This window comes from Tachysurus vachellii, chromosome 2 (assembly GCF_030014155.1).
Source record: "Tachysurus vachellii isolate PV-2020 chromosome 2, HZAU_Pvac_v1, whole genome shotgun sequence".
Classification (NCBI taxonomy): domain Eukaryota; kingdom Metazoa; phylum Chordata; class Actinopteri; order Siluriformes; family Bagridae; genus Tachysurus; species Tachysurus vachellii.
The window spans coordinates 8,065,763-8,084,880 of NC_083461.1; the positions used below are offsets into that span (position 1 = coordinate 8,065,763).

The window sequence follows — 19,118 nt, forward strand, 5'->3', positions numbered from 1 at the left end:
CTCTCTCTCTCTGACTCGATCTTTTTTCTCTCATTGATGACTCTCACTTGCTCTCTCCCTCTCTCCTCTCTCTCTCTGATGACACTCTCTCTCTGTCTCGCTCATTCTTTCTAATGACTCTCTCTCGCTCTTTCCGACTTTCTCTATCTCTTTCTCTCATATTGATCTCTCTCTCTCTCTCTCTCTCTCTCTCTCTCTCTCTCACTCTCTCTGACTCTGCTCTCTCTACGCTCTCTTGCTCTCTCTCTCTGACTCTACTCTCTCTCGCTCTCTCTGACTCGATCTTTTTTCTCTCATTGATGACTCTCACTTGCTCTCTCTCTCTCTCTCTCACACTCACACACACTGTCTAATGCTCTTAATAATAGCATGTAATTCAGTGTGTCCTGTATTACAGTATTAGTGGATATGTTTTTATATACACCTTGTATACCATGTGATATAAAATATCAGTATGTAGTTATTACACACTCGCATTTATACCACATCTGATATGACTTGTATTGTGTTTCTCTTCTTTTCTACATAAAATTATAGTAAATTTCATTATAGAATTTTGTTTTTAACTTTATTTTCACAGAGGCTGTTTTTTTTTCCAGTATTAATACCATATGTTATAGTTGCACGTCTGTTGATGTATGCTAGAATAACTAAACAGCAGACATTTTTACCATCTCTGCATCACAAGCCAGGCAGAAGATGTTTTCCTGTCACCATAAATACATTTTATTTATTTATTTATTTATTTATTTTTACAGCAGCACTGCACATCTTTGTTTATTTTCAGCAATCTCGTATCCATCCCAATCCTGTCATTCCAGCCTTCACGGCAAATTACAGGCCGATTTTCAGCCTTTCTGCTCTGTTAATATTCTCAAATCCTGTAAACTATTTTTATTTGGCTCCAGTGAAGACAGACGGCACGGGTGACACGGCGGATGGAGGAGAGAACTTATTTATAGCGAAGAGCACAGGAATTAGCGACAGGCTTCTTCATAGTGGGGACACAGATCATCCTCATGTGCCCTCAGATAGTGACATTTCCCCCCTCGTGTTGTAGTAGCAGAGCTTTGCTCTCTAAGTGGTTTGAGAGAGATGTTTAATAAGGGTGCTGGTGTGCGGTGGGGTCAGAAGCGTTGAACGGTTGAAGGGCTGTCGTGACGGCGCTCATCTTTTTCAGCTGATTGTTAAGTGTCATTTTAGCATGTAACGATCACATTAGCCGATCTCAGGTTACAGGTCAGGACTTAAAAAGTGTTCTGTCAAATTTAAGATTAAATTCAGACGAGAAAAGCTTATCACGGGTTGTCAGTTGCAGGGTTATTTAGGAACTGAAGCTGTGATGCAGTCAAAGTTTAATGTGTTGAAGTACACATACACTCTAATCTGTGACTGTGTGTATGATCTTCATTATGCGTCATCTTTCACAAAACATCTGTCTTCTGCACTCTCACTACCTCTCAGGACACAAGGATGTACAATAAATACACCTTTATCTAAAGCACAAAACATTTCCAGTTCTCTACACTCATGTATTTTATTTATTTTTTTGATCGATTCGCTTCTGATCAAGCAGCGTACTTGATTTTTCACAGCACAAAGCCCCCGAGACTGCGTCGGCTGTGATTAAAGCGAATTAAATCCAAATGTCGACGTTTGTGCTTTATTAGTTATTGCCGATGGTCACTTTTCTGAACGAATAACTGATTAGACGTCTGCTTTAAGATGACACCTCATTCATTGTTGTTTGAAGCGAGTGAGTGAGTCTTTTAAAAGGAATAAACCAATTTTCTCACAGATTCCTGAAAGTCGCCCCGACGATGCTTGTTTTTTAGTCATGTGCTTACTTTTGAAAGAATAATTGAAAAGTTTTAAATTTTTTTTGTTTTGTTTTGTTTTTTTTCCGGGTGTTTTTATTTTGTGTGGACTGAACAACATTCTGTAGAAGTTCTGCCAGGAGAAAATTATTGCTTGGAAAAAAGAGCAAAAAAAAAAAAAAAATTTTTATGTTGTGTTAAACTTTTGATGTTACACACTGATAGCTTAGTGTTCTCATTGTTTTTAAGTCGATGTCATGAAGCTATTATTGTCCTTTTGACCTTTCCACATAAAGTGCATGTGTGCAAACAGTGCAAGCAAACAATGCACTACACTAAAGTAGTGTATTTACACAAATAATGTGTTTCGTGTGTTTAGAATCAAGATGTTTGAAATTTTGCATCAGTTTCTCTTCCTGTTTTTGCCGAAGTCATGCAGTGATTTTCTTAAATGTTGACCGGTGTTCTGCGTGCATCACATGATCTTGTGCGCAGCTGATTTCCTTCATTAACACTAGCATGTTTGTTGCGTTGTTTTCATTTCGTCTAGATGTCCGTGGCTAGGAAACTCTAGAAAAAGCATTCGTGTACAGCTGTAATTTGTAGTCCTCCTAATGTTGTCTTAATGTTCTCTTAATGGTTTCCTAATGTTCCTCTGCCAGTGTAGCAGTTAAAGGCCGGTGATTAAGTTTATTGTCTGTGTTTTATGTTCTTTCTTTTTGCAACGCAAACCTTTGTGTGGTTCAGGTCAGAGCATTTTCTCGCAGTGTGTCGATAGCAGTGTTTTTTTTTCTCCCCGTCCCCTATGTGTTTAACAAGCTGTGTTTATGAACCTCTAGCTAGGAGACAGGCCCTGTAATTACAGGAAATGAGCTAAAACAATGTTTTTGAATAGACAGGGTTATTAATGCTTGGCTAATGAGCAGAGACTCGTCACCTGAAGCAGTGATCAGCAGCTCGTGGCATGGTGTCAGATCAGTTGGCGGAAGCTAAACGAGGTCTGTCTCTTATCTTTCAGAGTCTTCCTGCGAGCCATCAATCAATACGCAGCCGTGCTGAACAAGAAGTTCCTGGACCAGACCAACTTTGAGCTTCAGGTGAGTTTTAATTTCAGATAAATGGATTATAATACAAGAAGAGAGAATAATGGAGGGCAGATACGCTGTAGCAGTTCAGGTCTTTCAGTGAAAACACTCAAAATATAAATTCTTGATCCAAGTGTGCTTTATCTCTTCCTCTACCGCTTTCGTAAATAATTGATGCCTTTGCCGTTCTTCATTCCACAGTTGTGGAATAACTACTTCCACCTGGCTGTGGCCTTCCTTACCCAGGAGTCTTTGCAGCTGGAGAACTTCTCAAGTGACAAACGAGCGAAAATCTTTCAGAAGTGAGTACCGAGTGCGTTTCTTCCGTCAGCAAGCAGCTCAGTCCTCTCACTCCGCTTCTCACCATGACTTGAGATCCACCCTTGCAGTCTGTATCATCTGAATCCCCAGACAGTTAGTTTACTGCATAAAGAGCAGTCATATTTTATTCTCTTATGAAAGCACTGTATACTAACGTGCTACTGATTATGTATAAAGTTAAATAAAGCTGTAGTTTCCAAATCATTGCTGGAGGAGAAGCTTTAGGAACTAATACAAGCTAGAAAGCATCATATCATACTTCAGATCTCTTTTTTTTTTTTTTTTTTTTTATTCTTTCACTTGACATTTATGTTTATCACCTGGGATTCACCTGCAAATCTTCAATCAGTTTATTCTTGGAATCATTTTCTCTACCAGGTCATATCAGATCCCTTCAGCTCTTAATAATAATAATAATAATAATAATAATAATAACAATAATAATAATAACAATAATAAGAATAACAATAATAATAATAATAATAATAATTATTATTATTATTATTATTATTGTTATTATTATTATTATTATAGGATAATAATGATGATGATGATGATGATAATAATAATATTTAAATATATTTATATTTATATTATTATTTTATTATAATAATACTTAAATATTTATAGACCCGTCGGTCCACACATCAGCTTGGTGTTTCAGCAGATCATTAACTTAGAGAGTAGGAAAGGATCACACACACACACACACACACTTGTGGTGTTGCAGACAGATTTTCTCTCAATACAACAAAGTAAATGCTCAGGCATTTTTGTTAGTTCTGCCTGTGTGACAGAGAATCCATTGCTCAGTCTTAAATCTCTTTAGGTGCCATGAGAGCAAAACCTTTTGGGAATTGAGAAATTGCTCCTTTCACTAGTTATGTTTAAGCCTCTGATCTCACTGACTACTCTGACAATAGGCAGAGCTTTTCTCAGTGCAAATAGATATATTGCAAGGCTAATATTTCTGCCAGTCAGGCAACCATTTGGTTGTGATTCTGATAAGCGTAATTAAATTTCAGTGTCTCTCTCTTAGACACACAACATTGACACTAGATTCCCACCAAACAAACTCACAACGTTTTTTTTTTTGTTTGTTTTTTTTTACTCATCAAAATTTACTCATTTGGATGCTGCTACTTGCAGTTGAAGCAATTATACAGTCGAGAGCAGATGACTCAAAAGTGGTGCTGAGATTTAATTTGACATCCCTGTGAGAAGGTACTCAGGGCTGTGTCAATGAGAAATGCTACTTTCCCCTGAATATTCCTGTCAGGGATGCGTTCTCCTTTTTCACTTATCTCCCTCTGTTTGCCTGCTTTACTCTGGTCATGGTGGATGGCCTGCTCAAACAGTTTTTCTCTTTCTCTCTGAATATTATTGTGTTTTGTGGCCTCCTGGTAGTCCAGCAGCAGGAACCCACACTCTCGTTGCTGCGGCCCAGGGCGCTAACCCAGCCACTGAATAGTTAACTCTCAGTGCTGGTTCCAAGCCCGGATGGGACGGTTGCTTCAGGAAGGGCATCCAAAATAAAACCTGTGCCAAATCTAATATGCAGACTACGTGATCCGCTGTGGCGACCCCGAACAGGGAGCAACAGAAAGAAGGTGTGCTGTTTTAGAAGGGAGTCAATAAGCTCCAGGTTGTTACAGCTTCATATTTGCACATGTTGAATTTGACAGCTAAAATCAGTCTTGACATGTCACATCGCACAAAGATGTCGATGGCAAAAGAGACACGATTGAATCAGAGAGAGAAGGGTGTAGCTGTAGTTTTTGTTTCTTTAGCAAAATATAAAAAAGCCATTTAATTTGTTTTGTTCTGTTCTGTTCCATTACTTTAGTCCATAAAGCCAAGGGAGCACAACAAAGAGATTTTGTTGTCGGTTCGAATGAATCAAAAAGCATTTGTAATGATAGGAGTTGTTTTTTTTTGTTTGTTTTTTTTACATGAGAAAGAATAATTTTACAGAGATTCAAAATTAATAGAAATGGGAATAATCTTTTAATACATTTAAACACCGGATTTTGCTCATTCTTAATTTAACGCTGATTATTATGAAATATTCAGAAATAAACTTCCATTTAATCTAAAGGTTAAAGGATACGAGTTGAAAGACCACGAAGAACACTCCATCTAACAGACCTGAAATGTCACTTGTTAGTCGCAGAGTAGCTGATGAACATCTGTCTCACTTGATTCTGTTACAGAAAAGGACATGATGTGGTGCTTACTGTATCTCTGCTAGTCAGCTCATAAAATAACCATCTGCTAGCTATATCATTTACAAAGCATCGACATAATCTTTCTGGCTATTTTCAGCAATACTCTGCGATAAGATGTGAACGTGATGGGAAAGTATTTGAGATCAAATGAATCGACTCTGCTGACTCACAACCGACTCTCTCTTTTTGAATATATTGTCGACATCACATTTATCTTACGATGCGTTTTTGTAGTAAACGGTTTGCTTTTAATGGCAGCAGAGGCCTTACGTATCTAAAAGTGTGTTCTTTGTTATATAGTATTTAGGTAAATATCTTCCGTCATAGTGTGTAGACACATGGTGGATGTGTTTAATGACTAGCACAGTGTTTTTATTACAGCATGTAATCTGCTATTAATGATATTTATAGCACTTTTTAACAATGGACATCGTCTCAAAGCAGCTTTACAGATCGTAAGAAATATGATTCAAAAAGTTTACTGTACAAAGATTAAAATTATACAAACGTTCAAGATTAATATTAGGCTTTATATATTAGACAAGGAAAAACTTCCTTAGATGGAAGAGGCAGAAAACTTAAGGGGGAACCTCGTCCTCATTTGGGTGACACTGGAGAGTGTTTCTACATTCGTATACAGTCCGACAATTGTATATTGATTAAAAGGTTGTTGTCCTCAAATACCACATCTATATTGCCATCTCCTCTTTGATTCTCAGAAACCAATGACTATGCTGTGCTTTCTACAAACGCAACCGAATATTATAAGCCTCAACTCTTAAGAACATTTATCCCATTGTGGTCTTGGAAGAAAGGTGGCCATTTTTGCAGACCCATGTAGCGTTGCCCTTCACACATGGAGTTTCCAGTGTTTAGAACTAAACACTTTCAGCTCAAGGAGACCTAGGCTCAGATCACGCTCGAGCTGCTGTCCGCTTTTGTGTTAATAAGGCCTTGATATCTCCTGTCCTTGTCGCCATAAATTATGCCACTTTGCGAGCTTATTGGCAAAGCAATCAATGGTGGATGCAAATTCAAGAGAGTGCCTCAGGTCCTCTGAAATGTCACTACGTGACGGTGTGGTGATGAGAGGATATTAACAAGAGTGCAGGCCTGGCTCGGATTTATTGAGTGTTTTGGAGCAAGAGTGTTGATCTAGTGTCAGATCCCTTATGTGGGTGTAGCTGTGGTGATTCAGGGTTAAGCCGATTCTGAGATAGCTCGCTGGAGGGTGTGTATTTCGCTTTAGAGGTCTCCTGTATTATTACTGTCTCTCTTTATGCCTTCATCTCTCTTAGACAATTTTTTTTGCCAATTATCTGTGTGCACATATGGGTGGTGTGTTCACGTCTGTGTAAAAAAAAAAAAAAAAAAAGTGATACAAGGTGGACGTGAAAGCTCCCTTTCACAAGCCATCTTCTTATCCATCTGTATAAATTACACTTTTGCCAGTCCTTCGTCGCTTATTGAACGTCGTTCACAGATATTTTATGCAAGGATGATATGCTTTTGCCTGAAAGAACATCTTAAATGAGTATATCTAGACATCATCAGTTGTCATGCTTCCCACACAGGGGCATCTCTTGTCAGATGTATCCAATTATGATCTACATTTTCATCTGTTACTTTAACCAGAAGGAGGAAATTGAGTGGGATTAGGTGTGCGATCATGCAGATAGAATTTGTTCAGTAGCAGGATTTTAGCTTGTAGTGTTTTCTACAGTAACAGACATTGAATGTTTAATTAGTGTCTTGTTAACGGTAAAGTCAAGACTGTCCTCCTAAATGGACATCATTTGTACACAGTGATTAAAAAAATGATCTGCAGCTGAAAAACATGCGAGAGTTGTTTGTAATTAGAACCCAGACCAGTGCCACTGATGTCGCTGGTCAAGTCCAGAAGAAGAGGGCAGGTTTTCTCAGGGTGACTCATTACGAGTTGAGCTAGTGATTTATATTGATATTGCGCACATCCGTTTTCATACTTATTCAGACTACTGACATAAGTCCATCTCTTGTATCATATCATATTATATTTGAGAAAAAAAGTAGAAACAAAGATTAAATCTAATAATATAATCGCTTTCTCTTTTTTTTTTTACCCACTTAAAGGTAAGTGCTTGTGTTGAACTACATGTAAATTATTTTGCTCAATCTGAATTGGTCAGATCCATTTAACAGCTGTGTTAAAGCTGTAACTCTTTAATGAATTTGCCACTTGACCCAGTGTGACGTTGCCTTTTTTGAGAAAAGGTCTAAATAATAGGATTTGTTTGAGCTCATTTAACACTTTGGTACGCGGTTTTAAATTCCAAGTGCTGCAGAGCTTTTTAAGAATTAGTTTTAAGAAGCAACACCAACACAAAAATGTATTGATGAGTTTACTGATGTGCAGCATATGAAGTATGAAGTTCCATTTAACTCCAATGTAAATGCAGGGCCATTAATTCCCATTTGTGAAACACAGGGATAACAATTACTCACACTCACTCACTCATTTTCTACCGCTTATCCGAACTACCTCGGGTCACGGGGAGCCTGTGCCTATCTCAGGCGTCATCGGGCATCAAGGCAGGATACACCCTGGACGGAGTGCCAACCCATCGCAGGGCACACATTCACTCACACACTCACACACTACGGACAATTTTACAGACATGCCAATCAACCTACCATGCATGTCTTTGGACCGGGGGAGGAAACCGGAGTACCCGGAGGAAACCCCCGAGGCACGGGGAGAACATGCAAACTCCACACACACAAGGCGGAGGCAGGAATCAAACCCCCAACCCTGGAGGTGTGAGGCGAACGTGCTAACCACTAAGCCACCGTGCCCCCCAGATAACAATTAAAAAAAGATTTATTCACAGAGAGACAGACAGGGAAAATAAATACACAATCACTAGAAACAAGACCCAAAACACAAAGGACGAGGACTCCGAAACTACATGCAACGCGAAAAAAATAAATACGATAATAAGTCCAATTAGGTGAGTATGACGAGACACGTGACACAAAACATACCGCCGGAGCGCCCCCTAATGTTCCGGCAGAGAATGTCCAAGCAAATGTCCTGACAGCATGTGAATTGGCTTGTTGAAGGACCTGAGCAACGAGGGCCAGATAGCGATGGCCAGACAGCTGGGTCAAAGCATCTCCAAAACAGAAAGCCTTGTAGAGTGATTTTTTTTTTTTTCTGACCTGTTCATTTTCCTGTTTTATATTATTCACAGATGCATGATCTCATGTACCTGTGAATAGTTCAATGTCACTGGTTCCAATGGTGTTTTTTGTGTGTGTGTGTTTTTGGAATGTTCTTTTGACCATTAATTCTGTAATGTGTTATTTCATTTGCACCATGCCACCTGAGCCCCTTTGGGTTTGAAGAGCATGCAATCTTCTGAGGCACAGAAATAATTTAGTCTCTTTGCCTGTCTCAGCTCCCTGGATGAGAGAAGCCTTGTTCAAGGATGACAAAGCAAAGAGTCTGCTGTGTGAGGCTTAAAATGCTTCTGTATGTTTTCCAGGTATCAGGACATGAGGCGCCAGATTGGCTTTGAGATCCGGGACATGTGGTACAACCTGGGTGAGTGTTTCCCTGCAAAATCTACTTAAAACAGAGCAGAGTCTGTGGGAAGATGTCATCTTAGATCTGTGTTATCTGTTATGACACTGTGTTATTTTCCAGCTGAAGGTCATGTACATGAAGCCTGATCAGAGGTTTTACTTCTTCAGGCATTTCTTTTGCTCTCATTGCTTATAAAGGACTCTACAGATAACACCAAATAAAGATGATTGTTTTACAGAGATTCATATTAGCTTAATAGATAAACGATTATATCAGTATATCAGTTATTATATCAGTGTTGATTTAAATGTACCTCAAAGTGCTAATTGAGGTTATTACTTCAAACCGACAGTCTTAAAAAAAAAAAAAAAAAAAAAAAAAAGGCTTAAAATAAAATCCAATCCTCTTCTGAGGCAATAAAAGTGGGCCTATAAATCAGAAAGCTTTGAACTTTCAGGTTTATTTTTTGTATCTAAATCAGCTGATTAGCCACAGGCTTATTCTCAGAAGAACACTGTCTGTGAATAGTATATATATATAGGTGCTAATTGGAGAAGGGGAATGATCGTTAATCATATTCAGAGCTGAGAACATTTTGAGAGCTCTATTTCCAGCTCATTTCTAAAGGAAATCCCACGTCTCGTTTCCACCTCTGTTTTTAGGTTTTGTGTGTTTGCCTCTCTCTCTCTCTCTCTCTCTCTTTCCCCTTCTCTCTCTCTCTCTCTCTCTCTCTCTCTCTCTCCTTCTCTTTCCCCTTCTCTCTCTCTCTTTCCCCTTCTCTCTCTCTCTCTCTCTCTCTCTCTCCTTCTCTTTCCCCTTCTCTCTCTCTCTCTCTCTCTCTCTCTCTCTCTCTCTCTCTCTCTCTCTCTTTCCCCTTCTCTCTCTCTCTCTCTCTCTCTCTCTCTCTCTCTCTCTCTCTCTCTCTCTCTCTCTCTCTCTCTCTCCTTCTCTTTCCCCTTCTCTCTCTCTCTCTTTCCCCTTCTCTCTCTCTCTCTCTCTCTCTCCCCTTCTCTCTCTCTCTCTCTCTCTCTCTCAAACTCTCTTTCCCCTTCTCTCTCTCTCTCTCTCTCTCTCTCTCTCTCTCTCTCTCTCTCTCTTTCCCCTTCTCTCTCTCTCTCTCTCTCTCTCTCTCTCTCTCTCTCTCTCTCTCTCTCTCTCCTTCTCTTTCCCCTTCTCTCTCTCTCCTTCTCTTTCCCCTTCTCTCTCTCTCTACCTCTCTCTTTTCCCTTCTCACTCTCTCTCCCTCTCTCCCTCTCTCTTTCCCCTTCTCTCTCTCTCTCCCTCTCTCTTTCCCCTTCTCTCTCTCTCTCTCTCTCTCTCTCTCTCTCTCTCTCTCTCTCTCTCTCTCTCTCTCCCCCCCCTTCTCTCTCTCTCTCTCTCTCTCACTTTCTGAGAGTCTCTCTCGTTCCCTCTCACTCTCTATCTCCTACTCTTTCTCTCCCGTTCTCTCTCTCTCTCACTCTCTCTCGCTCTCTCTCTCCCCTTCTCTCACTCTCTCTCTCTCTCTCTCTCTCTCTCTCTCTCTCTCTCTCTCTCTCTCTGAGTGTGTGTATCTCTGTATGTATGTTCTAATTAGGGGTTACAGTTGTGGGTCTTTCTTGTTCCCCTCAATTGCCCGTATTTATTATCTCGATGTAAATAATCGCTCTGTGTGCTGAAGACATGACACAAGTAGAACACGTCTCGGCTGTTGTTTGACAGCGATGAGATGTACAAGATGCTACAAACTGAAAGAACTTCAGTGTTTTTGTGACTCGACAAGAGAAACCATCAAACATTCTTAATCAAAGACCCAGATAAAGATTCTTGGAATTTTATGAAGTTAAATACAGACAGCACTCAGGGTGATGTATGTAGTATTAGAAAGGATGATCTGAGCTTTCTAAACACATTACTTAGTACATTGTGGAACATTTGACTTTCAGCAGCTTATTGTTCTGCCTTATTTATTTATTTTTTGTAATGAATGCATTAATCACCGGCAATTTGGCAGCCGTTTCATCTTTCCATGTGAGTGGGTTTTTTTGTTGTTGTTGTTTTTTCCCTTTCTTATTTTAATATTTTTAACATTGGCAATGTTACCAGGTCCACACAAGATCAAGTTCATACCCGAGATGGTGGGACCAATTCTGGAGATGACTCTTGTGCCAGAGATTGAGCTACGCAAAGCAACTATCCCCATCTTCTTCGATATGATGCAGTGCGAGTTCCACTTCACACGAAGTTTCCAAAGGGTCAGTTCATAACCACATTACTACAGTTCAAATAAACAGCAAAGATTAATAGCCGCTTAACCCATCCTTTATCATTTCCATTATGGCCTTTATCATTTCCATTAAGTCAGAAATGGTAAGCATTGTGAGGATCAGTGCGTTCCCGGCTCAGTGATTCGATTACAAATGCATTAGGAAAAGTCTTCTTATCTACTGCATATCACATAGAGAGATATTAGTATTGTCAAAACTTAAAGAAAGTCTTAACAAAGCGAACAATACAGTTTAATAACACAAACGATGTTAGTTCAAACTTAAGAACCAGAATTGTCTGGCGTTTTTTGCCCGGCTCGAGCCGACACAAATGAAACCGTGTTTTATCAGTGTCCTGCTGGATGTTATTTTATAAAAATAAATTGTAACCTTTCCTGCTGAAAGCTGGCATTTAATATCTCATAATAACTGTGCGTACTCAAATGTAAAGCATAGAATATTCGATTATTATTCAAAAGCCTCATCACCTCATATGCAGTTAGGCAGTTCACTTCAAATCAACATTTGTATGCATTGCATTAGGCAAAATTGGATTTCTGGATACAAGTCAGTGCATCATTAGATGCACAAAGCTTCGACACATCAGACATTTTGCGAAGGAATCCCTGGCTCTCTGTACTGTAGTGCCGACCGAAACACTTAAAACAAATACTCCGGTATTCATTTATCATCACAGCTTTCTGTGTTTAATACATTCAGTATTCTGACTGGTCATTGCCCTTAGCACACTGTTACCTGCACTACTTAGCATACTCCTACCTGCTCGGTTACTATAACCAGTGTTGGGCTGTAACGCAGTTACTTTTGACAGTAACTAACACTCTAACGCGTTACTTTTTAAATAAAGTAACTCCGATACCATATGGTGTGTTTGTCCATTACGTTTTTAAATTAATTCATTTTGGCTGAAGTGTAGCCTACAGACTAACATGTTTACAGCAGGGACGCATTGTAATATTGGTGGATGCCAACTACTGTAAACACGAAGACGTCGCACTGTGGGCGTGTTTCAGTTTATTCATGTATGTGCGGCAGTAATGGCGAGTCAAGGCGAGAGAAAGACGAGTTTCTCAAAGTGGAAATATGCTCATTATTTTACTTTAGTTGAGCATAAAGACAAAAACCTTTTAGTCAAATGTAAGCTGTGTCTTTCTGGTTCGAAGGTCCTATCCATTAATGGGAATATTAAAGAACGTTCTTTAAAAAAGTAACTAAAAAGTTACGTTTAACAGTAACGCGTTACTTTTTGGTGTAAGTAATTAACAAAGTAATTGAGTTACTTTTTGAATGAAGTAACTAGTAACTGTAACTCGTTACTATTTCTTAGTAACTAGCACAACACTGACTATAACAACCAATCTGGATATACAAGCAAATGCCTCTAATTAGATTTTGTCAAGTTGCGATGCTGACACTCGCTTTAAAACTTGCTTTACTTCATGAAGGTGTGTAGAATTTGTGTAGTGATGGTTAGTCCTTATCTGTGTTAACGGGCATAAGGAATGGAGCAAGAAGTGAAATTTTGCCTTTCTGATCTTATCCTAAGCAGTTGTTTTGTATAGTTCTAAAAAGGCAGCATTACACCAGGTCTTTAATTCGTTTGAGGTTTTACTTTTTTCTGGCACATATTTTTCAGCTTCAGAAATGAAATTTTATTAGTCACATAGTCATACAGTGTGACGTTCAGTGTAATGCTTTTCACGACGCTCTGGGTAAAGCATTACACTGCACGTCACACTGTATGATCAAAGAGGCAGAATTTCATTTCTTGCTCCATTCCTTATGCCCGTTAACACAGATAAGGATCCCCATCTCCCTATCAGAAAAAAATGCGTTCTGCTTTAAAATTGTGCTAAAATTGTGCTTTATTTTAGCACAACTTTAGCATCTTATTCTGATCCAGTCTTTTCTTTTATCTGATTTGAACAGTGAGATACAAAACTTTGCTGCTGAACGAATTTGGTAGTGTTTACATTCTCATGCACAGCTTGATTCATTAGATTAGTGTTTCAATTGATTTAAAAGCCAAATTAAATTCCCTAAGTGGAATGTTGGTCATGCTTACGCACTCTCTCTCACACACACACACACACACGCTTATACACACATGCTACACAATATTCAGTCTCTCTCTCTCTCTCACCTGAAATCGAAATGTGACCAGTCTCCTTGCTTTATCAGTATGGATTTATTTTCAGCTGCGCTCTGCTTATGTAACGTCTGCCGTGCTTCCTCGGGTAACGCCTCCATTTTGCGTTCATCCTAACACGAAAAGACAATCAGCTCACTTTGCTCATGAAGATCTGTTATGATCTTGAAGGCGTAGTACTGTTCGCTCTAAATGCTATTCCATCTAATCCCTTTGTGTAATAGCACCACTTTAACATTGGCTCTGCCTCAGGCTTTCTCCTCTTTAAACTCTGCCCTGTTTATTCCCTTCAGGGAAACATAAGATGTCTGTGCTCAGTTTGACCCTACTTTAGGAGTCAAGTCTACTTCCTTCTATATACAGCAGCCAGGAAAACTCTGCAGCTTCCTCAGCTCTTACTCACTGCCACTGCTGCTTCTCTGCAGTTGCTACACATTAACCTGTAACTCCTACTACTTTCCTGTCTCTGACTTTTCCTTCTGTTTTTCCTTTTTTTTCTCACACTACAGTATATTAGATGCGTCTCTCTTTTCTCTGTCCTTCCCAGTTAGGCGTTTCATCGCTATCGATGATGAGCAGGTGAAGATGAAGCTGCTGAACACTGATTATGCTTACAAACAGCGAGAGAGATAGAGACAGAGTTTGAAAGACAGAAGCTATGGATAGAAGAGAAAGGGAAGCGGATGGTGCTAATGGAATGGAAAATTAGCCTCGGTGATTATTTACAGCTGCTGTGTTTAATTGCAGTTTGAAAACGAGATCATCACGAAGCTGGATCACGAGGTGGAAGGAGGCCGCGGAGATGAGCAGTACAAAATTCTCTTCCAGAAGATGTAAGACACGATTACAGGCTCGCACTGTTTACGGCTTCTAAAGCGGCGTAATCTAGCAGCGCATTCACAGTGACGCTGTCGGAGACACGCTTTGGCAGCTCGGGAAGATGAGGCTCAGGCCTATTGCATGAAAATTTGTTTGGCATAATTTTTCTTGTCAAGTGCAATTGCTGTATTGTTTTTCACGTGCCAATTCCAGATTAATGAATCTGTGCGTGTCTGTGTGTTTGTCTCTGTGTGTGTGTGTGTGTGTGTGTGTGTGTCTCTCTCTCTCTCTCTCTCTCTCTCTCTCTCTCTGTGTATGTCTTTCTCTCTGTGTGTGTCTGTCTCTGTGTGTGTCTGTTTCTGTGTGTGTCTGTCTCTGTGTGTGTCTGTCTCTGTGTGTGTCTGTCTCTGTGTGTGTCTGTCTCTGTGTGTGTCTGTCTCTGTGTGTGTCTGTCTCTGTGTGTGTGTCTGTCTCTGTGTGTGTGTCTGTCTCTGTGTGTGTGTCTGTCTCTGTGTGTGTGTCTGTCTCTGTGTGTGTGTCTGTCTCTGTGTGTGTGTCTGTCTCTGTGTGTGTGTCTGTCTCTGTGTGTGTGTCTGTCTGTGTGTGTGTGTCTGTCTGTGTGTGTGTGTCTGTCTCTGTGTGTGTGTGTGTGTGTGTGTGTGTGTCTCTGTGTGTGTGTGTCTGTCTCTGTGTGTGTGTGTCTGTCTCTGTGTGTGTGTGTCTGTCTGTGTGTGTGTGTGTCTGTCTGTGTGTGTGTGTCTGTCTCTGTGTGTGTGTCTGTCTCTGTGTGTGTGTGTCTGTCTCTGTGTGTGTGTGTCTGTCTCTGTGTGTGTGTCTGTCTCTGTGTGTGTGTGTCTGTCTCTGTGTGTGTGTGTCTGTCTCTGTGTGTGTGTGTCTGTCTCTGTGTGTGTGTCTGTCTGTCTCTCTCTGCGTGTGTGTCTGTCTCTCTCTGCGTGTGTGTCTGTCTGTCTCTCTCTGCGTGTCTGTCTGTCTCTCTCTGCGTGTGTGTCTGTCTGTCTCTCTCTGCGTGTGTGTCTGTCTGTCTCTCTCTGCGTGTGTGTCTGTCTGTCTCTCTCTGCGTGTGTGTCTGTCTGTCTCTCTGCGTGTGTGTCTGTCTGTCTCTCTCTGCGTGTGTGTCTGTCTGTCTCTCTCTGCGTGTGTGTCTGTCTGTCTCTCTCTGCGTGTGTGTCTGTCTGTCTCTCTCTGCGTGTGTGTCTGTCTGTCTCTCTCTGCGTGTGTGTCTGTCTGTCTCTCTCTGCGTGTGTGTCTGTCTGTCTCTCTCTGCGTGTGTGTCTGTCTGTCTCTCTGCGTGTGTGTCTGTCTGTCTCTCTCTGCGTGTGTGTCTGTCTCTCTCTCTGCGTGTGTGTCTCTCTCTCTGCGTGTGTGTCTGTCCCTCTGCGTGTGTCTGTCCCTCTGCGTGTGTCTGTCCCTCTGCGTGTGTCTGTCCCTCTGCGTGTGTCTGTCCCTCTGCGTGTGTCTGTCCCTCTGCGTGTGTCTGTCCCTCTGCGTGTGTCTGTCCCTCTGCGTGTGTCTGTCTCTCTGCGTGTGTCTGTCTCTCTGCGTGTGTCTGTCTCTCTCTGTGTGTCTGTCTCTCTCTGTGTGTGTGTCTGTCTCTGTGTGTGTGTGTCTGTCTCTGTGCGTGTGTGTCTGTCTCTGTGTGTGTGTCTGTCTCTGTGTGTGTGTCTGTCTCTGTGTGTGTGTCTGTCTGTGCGTGTGTGTCTGTCTCTGTGTGTGTGTCTGTCTCTGTGTGTGTGTCTGTTTCTGTGTGTGTGTCTGTCTCTGTGCGTGTGTGTCTGTCTCTGTGCGTGTGTGTCTGTCTCTGTGTGTGTGTTTTAGCCTCTTGGAGCACTGTAGAAAGCATAAATACCTGGCGAAGAGCGGTGAGAACTTTGTGGGTCTGGTGGTGCGTCTGCTGGAGAGGTTGCTGGACTACAGGACTATCATGCATGATGAGAGCAAGGAGAATCGCATGAGCTGTACAGTTAATGTTCTGGTGAGCTCACACATCTGCTCTTCTTTATAACTACACCATTTGTAATTAGCTAGATTTGGTGTTTTTAATTAGAATTACAGGCAATTCATCCACTGAGTTTCTAAGGAAAACAAATTGTTATGAAAAGTAGCTTTTATCCAGAAAGTCTTTTTTTTTTTTCTTCTGATTCAACCAAGTTTATAATTTAACTGAACCATTTGAGTATTTCTGTAGATATTATTATGTAGGCAATAAATTGTAGCATGTAGTTTGGTTTAATAGCCAATATTTCCTGACAAAACGTACACTGACTAATGTTTTTTGATTATGTAAATTTATCTGAAGTTGTTATCTAATAATAATAATTATTATTCTAATATTATTAATAATAATTATACTTATTTATGACACAAATGGCTGCTATTTGGCTGCTATGTAATTCTTAATGTTACTTCTAGATAGATAAAATTGACTTCACAATTTTTCTGTAACATTAGTTCAGATTATTAAAGAACATTTTTTTTTTTTTTTTTAGGATTTAACTTTATTCTAGAATTTAATGTAAAATATAAATGAGCTTTCAGCTTTCTAACAGTATCTGACTTTGTACATTAATATGTGTACATGAGGTATAAACTCATTGTCATGGATAAAATGCCACCAAGACTCAGTACAGTAAGTAACTGGCTGCTACAACAAAGCAGATATTTATTTTGCCGTGTTGTTTAATAGTTTTGGTACTTAATACTATTTTAGCTCAAATAATTACACAGTTTTTTGATGTTTTTACCAAACACGCAGCTGCTTAATAACTAGAATCGAGGGGAACTCGACAGCAGCTGTTTTAACAACCATCATGCAGGTCACTCAAACACAACAGCAGCTTAGTTTGTGTTCTTGTTGAGTGGTTAAAAAAATAAAATAAATAAAAATCAACAGCACAAAAAGTCTTCTTGAAAAACATATGCTAAATGCGCCAGTGTTCTTTTTTTGGCTAATCAAAAGTGATTCTTTAGGAAACCAGAATATGATATGAATATGACGTGATCACAATCTTTCCTCAGAGCATCAAATAGCTCACGTCGAAATTGTTGTATGACTTTTCACAGCGAGGCCTGTTGGAATTTTGATTTATTTTTAATTTTTTTTTGTTTTTCCCCTCCCCCATGTTTGTGTGACAGAGTACCACAGTTAGCAACACAAACACTGCGCTAGTTCAGATAGCTGCTGATAAGGAGAACAGTGCGGCAGTGTTTGAACACGCTTCCACACCTGGGTAGAGTGTGTGTGTGTGTTTGTGTGTTCAGAGATCACACACTGCTTTGTTTTCTGCAAGACTAACCGTCAACAGTAGCAAGTCTACTGGGAGCCTGTAAAGGTCATCTTCCTTCAAACAGAGGCGCACAGTGATGAGAGTAGCAACATCCCCATGAAAGCTCATGCACTGTATCTCCCTCAGCTGGTGGCTGAGCTGCTCTTTCTCTCATCTACCTGAACATTTTCCTCCTGTACATGGACATGGACATGGACACAGGCTCAGCTAACAGTGTCTCCTATTGAATAAACAGTATTTTTGTTTTGCAAACAGATTCCTTTTTGCTAATAGTTCTACCCACTTTACTTTAGTACAGGTCGTTTGTGCTGATACATTTTGTGTAGCAGCGACTCTGACAATAGCTATAATTCAAAAAGCAGGTTTATGTTAAATGTACTCCGTGTCCCAGACGTCTCCTAGGGGGGGAATTAACACTTATTTAAGCAAGATGTAACTTTATTTACAATACATCTACATCCTGTCATTTTTTTGTAAACACACACACACAGAGTCATCTCTTCCAACTTTGCTTCACAGTTTGGCAGCAGTATCGTGTGTGTGTGTGTGTGTGTGTGTGTGTCCACCTCAATTTTGTGACAGCTTCCTGATCCAGCCATGAACGATCTGTAAGAGGATAAGCATCTTCAGTCAGAACTTTTTTTTTTTTCACAAACAGAATGCACGTTGAGCTTAAATGTTTATATGCTAGGTAGAAAAATACACCTTGAATGTGCTGCAAAAAACTTGTTCACTTCAAAACCTGACCGACATTTTTTCGGGTTAAAGTCTCACAATCATTTGTGGGTCGTCACTTTAATAGACAATACTATGACATTCTGTTTCTTCAGAAAGCTTTTTGTCTGAGTTTGTATTAATCTGTAATAAGTGTTCATTGGAATAAGTTTAACTGGAGTCTGTAATTTATTTGCAGAATTTCTACAAGGAGATTGAGAGGGAGGAGATGTACATCAGGTATACTACTTTCTCATTTACTGCTTATGGTTGCTTTATTCTTTCTTTCTTTTTCTTTCTTTCTTTCTTCCTTACAAACTTTCTTACTTTCGAACTTTCTTTCTTTCAAACTTTACTTTCTTCCTTCCTTACTTCCATCTTTTTTTCCTTCTTTCCTTATGAAATTTCCTTTATTTTTTTCCTTACAAACTTTCCTTTCTTGCTTCCTTCCTTACGAACTTTCTTTCGAACTTTCGAATTTTTTTCTTTCCTTCTTTCTTTCGAACTTTTTTTTTCCTTCCTTCTTCCCTAATTTCCTTACAAACTTTCCTTTCTTCCTTCCTTACGAACTCACTTTCTTTCGAACTTTCCTTCCTTCCTTTCCTTCTTTCTTTCGTACATTCTTTTTTTTTTACTTTTAAACATTCATTCTTATGAACTTTCCTTCCTTCCTTCCTTCCTTCTTTTCTTCTTCTTTACAAACTTTACTTTCTTCCTTCCTTTTCTTCCTTCTTTCCTTACAAACTTTCCTTCCTTTCTTCTTTCCTTACGAACTTTCCTTCTTTACTTACCAACTTTCTTTTCTTCCTTCCTTCCTTCCTTCCTTCCTTCCTTCCTTCCTTCCT

General features: G+C 39.9%; 1 protein-coding gene across 2 annotated transcripts in view; it reads left to right on the forward strand.

Moving 5' to 3' along the window:
• Positions 1–19,118, forward strand: part of dock1 (dedicator of cytokinesis 1) — a 271,575-nt gene that overhangs the window by 210,488 nt on the left and 41,969 nt on the right. For both annotated transcript variants that reach the window (XM_060895378.1, XM_060895387.1), the window contains exons 30-36: positions 2,836–2,914; positions 3,104–3,204; positions 8,979–9,037; positions 11,105–11,253; positions 14,183–14,268; positions 16,091–16,247; positions 18,473–18,513. In XM_060895378.1, the coding sequence (XP_060751361.1) occupies positions 2,836–2,914; positions 3,104–3,204; positions 8,979–9,037; positions 11,105–11,253; positions 14,183–14,268; positions 16,091–16,247; positions 18,473–18,513 (672 nt within the window). The remainder of the gene's footprint in view (positions 1–2,835; positions 2,915–3,103; positions 3,205–8,978; positions 9,038–11,104; positions 11,254–14,182; positions 14,269–16,090; positions 16,248–18,472; positions 18,514–19,118) is intronic.